General features: G+C 42.2%; 3 protein-coding genes across 3 annotated transcripts; 2 read left to right on the plus strand and 1 right to left on the minus strand.

The window, feature by feature from the left end:
* The first annotated feature begins 235 nt into the window (after positions 1-235).
* On the plus strand, positions 236-2,170 carry mrps10 (mitochondrial ribosomal protein S10). Its single transcript, XM_040161415.2, has 7 exons — positions 236-379; positions 523-575; positions 986-1,055; positions 1,170-1,309; positions 1,426-1,534; positions 1,609-1,698; positions 1,792-2,170. The coding sequence occupies exons 1-7, from the start codon at positions 308-310 to the stop codon at positions 1,873-1,875; spliced, it is 618 nt and encodes a 205-aa protein (XP_040017349.2). The 5' UTR covers positions 236-307; the 3' UTR covers positions 1,876-2,170.
* A 136-nt stretch (positions 2,171-2,306) lies between these two features.
* On the plus strand, positions 2,307-5,159 carry LOC120808471 (mesogenin-1). Its single transcript, XM_040161422.2, has one exon. The coding sequence runs from the start codon at positions 4,353-4,355 to the stop codon at positions 4,791-4,793; it is 441 nt and encodes a 146-aa protein (XP_040017356.1). The 5' UTR covers positions 2,307-4,352; the 3' UTR covers positions 4,794-5,159.
* Positions 5,160-9,019: 3,860 nt separating this feature from the next.
* LOC120808472 (mesogenin-1-like) lies at positions 9,020-10,779 on the minus strand. Its single transcript, XM_040161423.2, has one exon. The coding sequence runs from the start codon at positions 9,866-9,868 to the stop codon at positions 9,428-9,430; it is 441 nt and encodes a 146-aa protein (XP_040017357.2). The 5' UTR covers positions 9,869-10,779; the 3' UTR covers positions 9,020-9,427.
* Between the last annotated feature and the right edge of the window lie 127 nt (positions 10,780-10,906).

Here is a 10,906-nt window from a genome sequence, read left to right on the forward strand (position 1 = left end):
AAAGTGACTTTGTTACTTGAAGTAAACATGACAAGATTGTTTTATGTATCAGTGATATGTAACTACTAATTCTATGTTCAGATTGTGTTGTGTTATTCCATTCGTGTTTCCTGCTTTTGTTCCGAATTTATTAATTCCTTCAGCATTTCAGTTAGTGAATATTTGGAATTTCTATCTCCACTCCGTGCCACTTGATGGCGCTAATGATTCTTAACACTATTTATTTAGTAAATATACATAAAGAAAAAGAAGAAGAACAGCTTTTTTTTTTCTCTCTCTCTCTCGTCCGTCCCACCTTGTTAAAAATATGGCTGCCCCCATGGCCCTCAGACGAGGTCTATTTTCTCTTACAAGGATCCTTGGAGGAATCGCACATTCGGTACAGTAGCCGACATATAATTTTAATTATACATGGCACAGTTTGAGAAATGATCGGTGAATCTCGCAGTTTTCTCACTCGCAGCGGCCTAAGCTCGTCTTTTCAAACGTCACTTATGTGTCATTCTTTATGTTTACTTGCAGGTACCAAGAGCTTTGGGGGCTTGTTCAGCTAACAAGACATGTAATATATTCAGGTAAGTTTGGTATATAGGGAACATCCGCCCACGTCATCTTTTGAGGAGCTGTCATCGACAGTACGTCGAGGCAGCTGTTTATACTTTCAATCATTTAAGAATTCAATCTTCTTCTTTTGTTCCAGCAAACTGTATAAACAATATTGCAAATATTCAAGTTAATTTATCTACAACGTGCTTGAATTTGCACGGATAAATTAAAAAGAACAACAATTACTTATATTGTTATTAAAAATGGTATTTCATGAACTAAGTTTATTCCACGGTTTTGATTAGTGGAATGAGCGTGGCTCCTACGGTTCTCTTTAAAGAGTTGAATGATGCTAAAATGTGCTCCGACGCACAAGATTGAATGAGACCATTATGAGCTTTTCATGGGTTTGTTTGTGTTAACAGTTCTGTTCCTGCAGGTCCCGTCTCCCATTGGCATCCAGCACTTACTTCCACACGGCAACGGTGTTTTCATCACAGCCTTCATCGGTGAGTTATCAGTGCAAATTATTCATCTCACACGCCTTTGTAGCATTAAACAGTGTGAGACGTCCACTCAAGTGCAATGTCTCATTTCCGGTTTACATTCTCGCGTTCCTGCAGATCACTGTCACCAAAGAGCCCGACGCGCTGTTTCAGAGGGTGTCACTGTTGGTCAAAGGTCATGACAAATCCGTGTTGGACAGCTATGAGTTGTTTGCCACCATGGCAGCTAAAGAGCTGGGCATCGCCATTAGCAAAGTGTGAGTACTGAACGAGTTAAGCTGCCACAGAGGACGCTAGCGATGCGGACCAGCTACTTACAGACATTGTTTTGTTGATTTGATTTGATTTTTTCCTTCTTTTTGTTCTGCCACAGTTGTGAGCTTCCCAAGGACACAGAGAGGTTTACACTCTTAAAGTCAGTCCACATCTTCAAAAACCACAGGGTCCAGTATGAGATGAGGACACACTACCGGTTCATTGAGGTGACGACCCTGAACGCTGCATTTTAATTTTAATTCCATCATGACTTTAAGATGTCTATGCTCTTGTGTTGCAGCTGTCTCACTTAACGGGCTCCACGGCACAGGTGTACCTTGAATACGTTCAGAGGAACCTCCCTGAAGGTGTAGCCATGGAGGTGACAAAGGTGAGTTTAGGCAGAGTCAAATCTACACCCATAACAATCCCACCCGCTCAATCCCAAGTCTAATGGATTTCTCCCACTTTTTGTTCATGCTAGACTGCCATGGAGAAGGTTCCAGATCACATCCTGAAACCCATGTGGGAGGAGGACCCCATTGATAACAAGCTCAGCCAGGGATGAAAAACAGTGGAGGTTTATAGGATATAACCTGCAATGTTAACATAGTTGTCATGGACCTGGGATCTGCTCATCATATAGATTCAAACGACAGAAAAGGTGTCAACCATAGAAATTGCTTTCATCTACTGCCGTTTGCGTTTATGATTAAATTCTGCATTTAAGTCCCCTTTTGTGTTTTTTTTTTTTTTTTTTAATAGGAATTATGATCTTAACAATACTTCTCAACAATATTTTTTAGCTGTCCAGAGATATTGGATTTGTTTGTTATTTTGTAGAATAAAAGACCCAAATACAATACTTTTTGCATTTATTGAATTATTAGCATACAAAAAGAAAGGATCAAGAAAGGATAAGGATAAAGAAATCATTTAACTTCACATCCATCCTGTGCTTGTGAAAACAACATATGTATCCTGTGATTGAAGACTAACACAGCTCAATAATAGTGCCCATATTTATGCGGACAATAGCCCCTCTCTTTCTGTATGAAAACGTCATACGGAGATGGCACAAATAAAATCATGATGCCGTGCATGATCACCTGTCACTTCAAGTGTCACGTCGCTGAGGAAGAAGGGGAGAGACGTGAAGAAGGGCTTCCTCCGGGTTCCTGCAGCCTGGAAGGTTACCTGTACTGTGTGCCCGCCCCCCCTTCAGTCATTAATTCTTAGAGTCATTAAGAGTTAGTCTACTATAAATCAACCAAAAGGGAGAAACAAGAAGGGACTGCGGAGATCGAAGAGGAATCTAAATGTATTGAAAGGGCTGAAGAGGATGGAAAAGATACAGAGGAGAAGGAAAGTGACACACCTGACGTGGCTAATTTGCTCAACCGTCGACCACAAGCACGGGGGACGAAAACACAAAGCAGAGAAGCTCAGGTGGTAACCAAGAAGCCGAACCAGATGGACTCACACGAGGACGTTAACTTTGAGCTGGCTCCCCTCAAACACATTTCTTACCATAACTCAAAACCAAAAATCCAGATCTCCAGTAAAGGAAAGGCCATTGCAAAAAAAAGAGCCGCTCTCGGTCAGAAGGCAGCGTGCAACAAGTGAAGCAGGGACAAACGCTCACAGCTCAAAGCAGCAGCTGGGGCCCGCGGCTCAAGTGAAGACAAAGGACGATGGCGAGTTCCAAAAGCCATTTCACCATCTGCGCTGCAGAGGAGCCACTCCGACCTGGCTCAAAGTGCCAAAGTGTGTTTGTTTAATCAGACATCAAATTAAATTGTGAAGAATTATTAAGAAATAATGAAGAAAAACACAATCTGCTACTGTGATCACTTTCTGTAAAAATACAGGTACAAAAATAGGACCCTTTTTTCATTCAGATTTTAATACGCTGTTAAGCAACATGAGGAATTGTGTTGCCAGTGAACAAAAAGTGTAGTTGTTAAAATAAATGTCTGTTTTGTATCACCAAAGACGGCCTTGCTGTACTCTGATCACCTGATGGTAAAAAGGGGGGAAAGGATGTGGATTAGCACAGTTTTCATGTTACACCATGTAACGGCGTTGCATGTGTTTTGTTTTTTTTACCCCTCCTTTCCCTCCACTTCTGTTTGACACGCTGAAATGTCATTCCACATACTTAGGGGGACACAGAGGACGCTAAGCCGCGGGTTTTACAACCTGCCTGTGTCGCCCCCCCCTTGATCATGAGTGAGGCCTTGCACACCTTTTCAGACATGAAAGGTCTGGCGGCAGCTTGCTGACAGCTGCATCCTCTACCCAAATAACAACGAGAAGTGCTGGAATACAACAGTTTGTCAGGCTGCTGCTGCTGCTTTGTTTTCCAGGGACGATCCACTTGTCTTCTAGTTAGTTGAGTTGTGTAATTTCCTTGTGATGTGTCAATATCACACTTGATAGAAGCAGGAAACGCCGCACAGAATAGTAAAATATTCAATTATTTTGGTCTTGAATTTCACCCGTTCCACTAAGATATCTGTTGCCTCTTCTGAACATTTAGTGCACAGGTTCTTTTGTTCTGTAAGGCTATTCTTGTGATGAGTTGGAACTGTAGCATTGGCTTATGTTTGTGCTATAAATGGCTCCAGGCTGAAGACACACGCAGGCCTGTCTAACCAGAGGTGTGAAGATCTCAGGTGAGGCCGCGTCCCCTCACTGCTTCATTAGACACATCACAGCAAACTGATAATTGTCGTCGAGCTGACTTTAAAGAGTCATTTCCCGCAAAAGCAATCTAATTATTTTTCTTTCTATCACATGATGCGTCTACTTGGCCCGATTCACACCGCAGTGATAACGAACGACGTCCTCCGAGAAGGTCGCATTTTGCCACTTGAGGTTTTCTTTGAACTTTTTTTTTCCGCCTGAGCCGTGAACCAATAAACCTTCCGGAGATCTGCTTCTGTATAAAAACGCTTTGGCCCAAATCGGCTGGACAGAATCCGCCTGTCGGTCGCCGCTGATGTCACTCGGACGCGCGGAAGTCTCGGGCCTATTTCAAACATGAACCTGGACGTTGTCACCGCTCAGCTTCTGTCCGAGTGGAAGAGCCACGAGAGTGCGTTCGGAGAAGATCGGGGAGAAGATCGGGACTCGCTTCAGTCCACCTCGCCGGAGTCCTCGCTGGACTCCCTGTGCTCGTCCCCGGAGATGTGCTTCTCGGGCGGGAGCGGGGAGCTGGAGGACTTCTCTTTCGGCTTCACGGGGCGGAGGGCTGCTTCGGCGCAGAGGCTGGGCAAGCCCAAGATGTCCACCAAAAGACGCATGAAGGCCAGCGAGAGGGAGAAGATGCGGATGAGGAGTCTCGCGGAGGCTCTGCACCATCTCCGAGACTACCTTCCGCCGGACTACAGCAGGAGAGGCCAACCCTTGACCAAGATTCAAACCCTCAAATACACGATCGAATACATCAACAAGCTTTCGGACATCCTGAGCCGCGCGTAACGGGACGCACAGTTGACTTTTTACGCACCGGGTTTAGTGGACTTTAGTGGATTTTATGAGAACTACGACATCTTTGAGATAACTTCATCTTATGATCTCATATATTATGACCTTGGTTTGCAATTTTCTTGATTTTTATTTTATTTTAGTGGGCACTTGGCAATTTTTTGTAGCCTATGAGGCTTTTTTGATGGAGATACAGTGTGCTGTTTGTTGTCATGTATGTTTCTCTTGTGGTGTCTCAAAGCTTATGAAATATAGTTTTCCTGATGAATTGTCTCTCTTTAGCAGATATGGTTGTGTTAACATATAACTTGGTGTCTTTGGTGTTTTGTGTTTTTAAAGTAAACTAGAGTAGCCGGATGATATGGTGATTTGTTTTTTGCAGCTGGCCGCCTTGTGAAGCTGCGCCTTTTCACTTCTTCGATTTCTTTATTCCACTTTTGTGCAATACAATGCAATGTGATCTGTTGGAACGTAAGCTTAAAAGAGAGACAATATTAGCATTATAATTAATGATAATAATATATATGTTGGTATAACCTCACACGAGGCACCATTTGTTGGGCACAGCGTAGAGGCTATGTGTTGGTCAATAGTGTGAAATGAAATCATCAATAGAATTAGAATAGAATTGCAATAGAATTATTAATAATCGCTAATAATAATAAGAAAATTCACAAAATGAATAAATAACAGGGCACCACCCGAAAAAGGGACTAATAACCAAACTATAAATCTCATAATTGATATTGACACATTAAGTGCAAGGAATTGAAGGTCTGAGTTTGTACACTGGCTTTGTTTCCAGCCATATGCACAAAGAAGTCACAGAAAACTGCTCCTTAAGGTATAACAAGGTTTATTAACTTCAATACTAATCTGATCAATACAATTTGTAATCAACAAAAGCTATTATACGATATCCTAATGTATAAAAAACAAAGATCTGAACGTCTCAGACCTCATTTTAACGTCTTTTCAACCGGCTAAAAAATATAAAAAATGTAAATTTGTTGATAATGTGTTGGAACGTAAGGTTGAAAGAGAGATGACATTATTATTAAGACAAATGTCCACAAACAAAATTAAAGAATTGGAATATGTGTCACAGACACAGGAGCAAACGTTCACACACGATATTGAAGACATGGAAGACAAGTTGAAGAAGAAGAAGAAGAGGAAGAAACAAACGCTTGTACGCTCCAATAAAGCCTTGAAAAAACAAGCTGGATGAACAGAAGAACAAGTATGAAGAGGCTGGCAGAAAGAATTACAGAGAATGAAAGACAAGATGCTCGAGAAGCAGAGAAAGAAGGCGGGAAAATACAGCTGATTTTTTAATTCAGCTACGTAAGTTACTCCCACCGGTGTAGGTGTCTAAGTCGGTTTCCTCCTAGTTGCTAAGGTTTGCCCACATGTCTATTGACATGTAAAAAAAACAGACACCTGGGTTGGGGGATGGGAAAAAAACACCTCCGCGCCATGATCTGTGCTAGCCAACACACACACACACACACACACACACACACACACACACACACACACACACACATATACACGCTGTATATGTCATAGGTCTGGACGGTTTTCATCAATCACATTCACAGGTTCAAACAAACAAAATGTTATTTTAATTACAGAGAATAGACTATCTATAACACTTCAAACACTAACTTCTTGTCCTTAACTGAAGCAAATATATTATAAAATCTACTTGAAATCTATTTGAATAAAGTATTCATTTTCCGGCGTATTCCATTTTGCCATTACAAGATAGATGGCTGAATACAAACATGCAGTAAATGTTCCAAACAGTACTGGTATCATAAAGTAGCTGCACAGTAAGGGTTGGTGAGGTTATAATGCTTAACTATTTCTATGTAGCAAAGGGAAGGTGAGAGAGATACATAGTGCAACACTAGCGGTGCTTGAGATCTGTTATGCTTTTCTTCAGTAATTTAGTTCACACATCTTTCTCCACCTTAATGAATACAGTGTCACCCACATCTTCTTTAAGATTTATGAAAACGTGTCTATAGGCTCACAGGGTGACTGCAACAAGTGTGTCTTCATTTAATTAACTTTGACCAGAAGTTTCCTTCTACATAACCTTCTCAACTTTGTCAAATTAATTCTACAATACCAACAGTATACAGTTAACAAAGAGAACCGAATGCCTTCACATTGTTAAAGTTGTGAGGGATTATAAGCTGTTATTGGTCATTTTCACATTATTTATTTTCCATTAGACAGTATAAATAAGCAGACATTTGGCAACAAAGCATGTCATAAAGCTACATTAAGCAGACTTATTGTAACACATAATTTAGGCCCGTTTCAGTAAATGCACCACCTTAGGCCCCTTTTGTTTGGTTATTGTTTTTAGGGCAGGCTGTGTTAAAAGCTTCGGCCACCAGGGGGCCGTGGGCACCTCTGGCCTCTGCCAGGTGGAGGAGAGACCGGTCCATTGGTAGCTGTATAAAAGGATAAAATCACGCATTGGATGCTTGGCTTCGGCCACTACGGGTCACACTTATAAGAGTAGCCAACTCAACTGTTCCTGTCGGGGATTTCATCCAATTTAAGTTAGGAAAATACTGCGTAATGTCTTCCCCAATTCCATTGACTATTTAAGAGTCTGGCTTAAAATAGTTGAGCAGATATTATCAATTATATTTACAATCTAAGTTAACATTCTTTGAACATTTGCTGTAGTAGGACAAAGGCTATTAAATCAATTTTATTTGATAAACAAACTGAGAAAAAAGTGATGCTGATAGCGATGCTGATGACCCTGTTGACGCAAATGTAGGATCAGTTGAGTAAAACACACAACTAAACCTCCAATAAAAAAAGAGTAGGAGGATCATATCGAAATCTTAAGACATACACATACATGGCTGTCTATGCATGTGATTGTGCGAAAGGTGCTTGCATGGGTGGGAAGAGCCTCTGAGATGCATGGGAGAGTGGGGAAGGAGGAGGGCCCATGCCCATTGGCCCATCCATACCCATTGGCCCATCCATACCCATTGGCCTCAGCGGTCCAGGTAATGTCGCATCCTCCTCATTCCTCTGCAAGAGACGGGCAGGGAGTTCACATTTGTTTTCAGTTTTTAACTGAAACGCATTTTGATTAAAAGAGCAAAACTGTTTAACCTTAACCTTTAACACCACGCCAGTTCAAACATTAGGGTGTTCTTCCACTATTACTTCAACCATATACACGCATCTCTGCACACTGGCAAAACCCAAAGGCTGTTCCTTAACATGCATCCATCTGAAATGGTGAAGATCAATAATAATAATAACAATAATATTGTAATTAAATCTTCTAATTTGTGTGTATCTGTAACCTGCCCATAACATATATTTTTACATACATAATTATGTTTAGCTTCCAAAATGCTGAAAATAAATCACACAAACGCTGCAATATGTTGTATTGAACATTCAGCACAAGATTATAAATGAACAACATCTTGCTTAAATGAATGAAGTCTAAAAAAAAGAACCCTGCAATTAATCCTACCTATAAATGTTATATTTCACGATATTTTGTATGTCTGTAGGTTTACTGAATCCAACGATGTTCTGTCCTCATAGTACATTAAACTGCACATCTTCACATATATTTACACGGGTATACACAGGAGCTGCAACGACAGTGCCCGTGCTATTGAGGGCTGTTAAGCATCGTCATTTCAAAGTAAACAAGCCTGCAGAGCAAAAGGCACGTCGAACGTCACAGAAACATGGCATCCTGGTGATTGCCCAATTGAAAATAGCCGCACACCCGGTGTTAATTGTGTATAAAAGGCGCGTTCCCGTGTTTGTTTGTTTTAAACGCAGTTGCGCCGGTGAGAAATGGAGAGACTTACGTTAGCTGATGATGGAGGCGAGGTATTCAGAGAATATTACAATGTTCCTCAAAGCTAATAAAAAACATATAAATGGATTAGAAAAATAAAAAATGTTCAAAAAAAGTCCCCACGCTTATTTGGTTGTTCGGCTTCCTCAGATTAAATCGCTTCCCTGGTTTTAGATTTGTTTAAGAGAAGCACGTGGGCGCCCCGGGAGGAATACTGGTGTTTGATTGGCTACTCGTTGCTCCAAATCAGCCTGTTGTGCGATGTTTTGTCAGTCTGATTGGAAGAATCTGAAGACGTTGGTTCTGATCGTTCTGTTCAGATAGCAGAAGGGAATAAACAAATGACTCGCCATTTAGAAAACACAAGAGGCCTTATTATTTAATAGCTTTCATCCACAACAAAACGATCACATATCATGTGGCTTACAAAAACACCAAGACACAAAGTTATGTTAACACAAAAATGTCTGCTAAAGAGAGACTATTCATCAGTAAAACTATATTTCATAAGCTTTGAGACACCACAAGAGAAACATACATGACAACAAACAGCACACTGTATCTCCATAAAAAAAGCCGCATATGGGCTACAAAAAAATTGCCAAGTGCCCACTGAACAATATATACATCAAGAAAATTGCAAACCACGGTCATAATATATGAGATCATATGAAGAAGTCATCTCAAAGATGTCGTAGTTCTCATAAAATCCACTAAAGTCCACTAAACCCGGTGCGTAAAAAGTCAACTGTGCGTCCCGTTACGCGCGGCTCAGGATGTCCGAAAGCTTGTTGATGTATTCGATCGTGTATTTGAGGGTTTGAATCTTGGTCAAGGGTTGGCCTCTCCTGCTGTAGTCCGGCGGAAGGTAGTCTCGGAGATGGTGCAGAGCCTCCGCGAGACTCCTCATCCGCATCTTCTCCCTCTCGCTGGCCTTCATGCGTCTTTTGGTGGACATCTTGGGCTTGCCCAGCCTTTGCGCCGAAGCAGCCCTCCGCCCCGTGAAGCCGAAAGAGAAGTCCTCCAGCTCCCCGCTCCCGCCCGAGAAGCACATCTCCTGGGACGAGCACAGGGAGTCCAGCGAGGACTCCGGCGAGGTGGACTGAAGCGAGTCCCGATCTTCTCCCCGATCTTCTCCGAACGCACTCTCGTGGCTCTTCCACTCGGACAGAAGCTGAGCGGTGACAACGTCCAGGTTCATGTTTGAAATAGGCCCGAGACTTCCACGCGTCCGAGTGACATCAGCGGCGACCGACAGGCGGATTCTGTCCAGCCGATTTGGGCCAAAGCGTTTTTATACAGAAGCAGATCTCCGGAAGGTTTATTGGTTCACGGCTCAGGCGGAAAAAAAAAGTTCAAAGAAAACCTCAAGTGGCAAAATGCGACCTTCTCGGAGGACGTCGTTCGTTATCACTGCGGTGTGAATCGGGCCAAGTAGACGCATCATGTGATAGAAAGAAAAATAATTAGATTTCTTTTGCGGGAAATGACTCTTTAAAGTCAGCTCGACGACAATTATCAGTTTGCTGTGATGTGTCTAATGAAGCAGTGAGGGGACGCTGCCTCACCTGAGATCTTCACACCTCTGGTAAGACAGGCCTGCGTGTGTCTTCAGCCTGGAGCCATTTATAGCACAAACATAAGCCAATGCTACAGTTCCAACTCATCACAAGAATAGCCTTACAGAACAAAAGAACCTGTGCACTAAATGTTCAGAAGAGGCAACAGATATCTTAGTGGAACGGGTGAAATTCAAGACCAAAATAATTGAATATTTTACTATTCTGTGCGGCGTTTCCTGCTTCTATCAAGTGTGATATTGACACATCACAAGGAAATTACACAACTCAACTAACTAGAAGACAAGTGGATCGTCCCTGGAAAACAAAGCAGCAGCAGCAGCAGCCTGACAAACTGTTGTATTCCAGCACTTCTCGTTGTTATTTGGGTAGAGGATGCAGCTGTCAGCAAGCTGCCGCAGACCTTTCATGTCTGAAAAGGTGTGCAAGGCCTCACTCATGATCAAGGGGGGGGCGACACAGGCAGGTTGTAAAACCCGCGGCTTAGCGTCCTCTGTGTCCCCCTAAGTATGTGGAATGACATTTCAGCGTGTCAAACAGAAGTGGAGGGAAAGGAGGGGTAAAAAAAACAAAACACATGCAACGCCGTTACATGGTGTAACATGAAAACTGTGCTAATCCACATCCTTCCCCCCCTTTTTACCATCAGGTGATCAGAG

This window comes from Gasterosteus aculeatus, chromosome 18 (genome assembly GCF_964276395.1).
Source record: "Gasterosteus aculeatus chromosome 18, fGasAcu3.hap1.1, whole genome shotgun sequence".
Taxonomy (NCBI): Eukaryota; Metazoa; Chordata; class Actinopteri; order Perciformes; family Gasterosteidae; genus Gasterosteus; species Gasterosteus aculeatus.

Bases quoted from the DNA above. Each gene is read 5' to 3' on its own strand.
- mrps10 (XM_040161415.2), top strand. From the start codon at position 308: ATGGCTGCCCCCATGGCCCTCAGACGAGGTCTATTTTCTCTTACAAGG. The intron at 1,535-1,608 runs GTGACGACCCTG...CTTGTGTTGCAG, and splicing joins CACACTACCGGTTCATTGAG to CTGTCTCACTTAACGGGCTC. The intron at 1,699-1,791 runs GTGAGTTTAGGC...TGTTCATGCTAG, and splicing joins TAGCCATGGAGGTGACAAAG to ACTGCCATGGAGAAGGTTCC.
- LOC120808471 (XM_040161422.2), top strand. From the start codon at position 4,353: ATGAACCTGGACGTTGTCACCGCTCAGCTTCTGTCCGAGTGGAAGAGC.
- LOC120808472 (XM_040161423.2), bottom strand. From the start codon at position 9,868: ATGAACCTGGACGTTGTCACCGCTCAGCTTCTGTCCGAGTGGAAGAGC.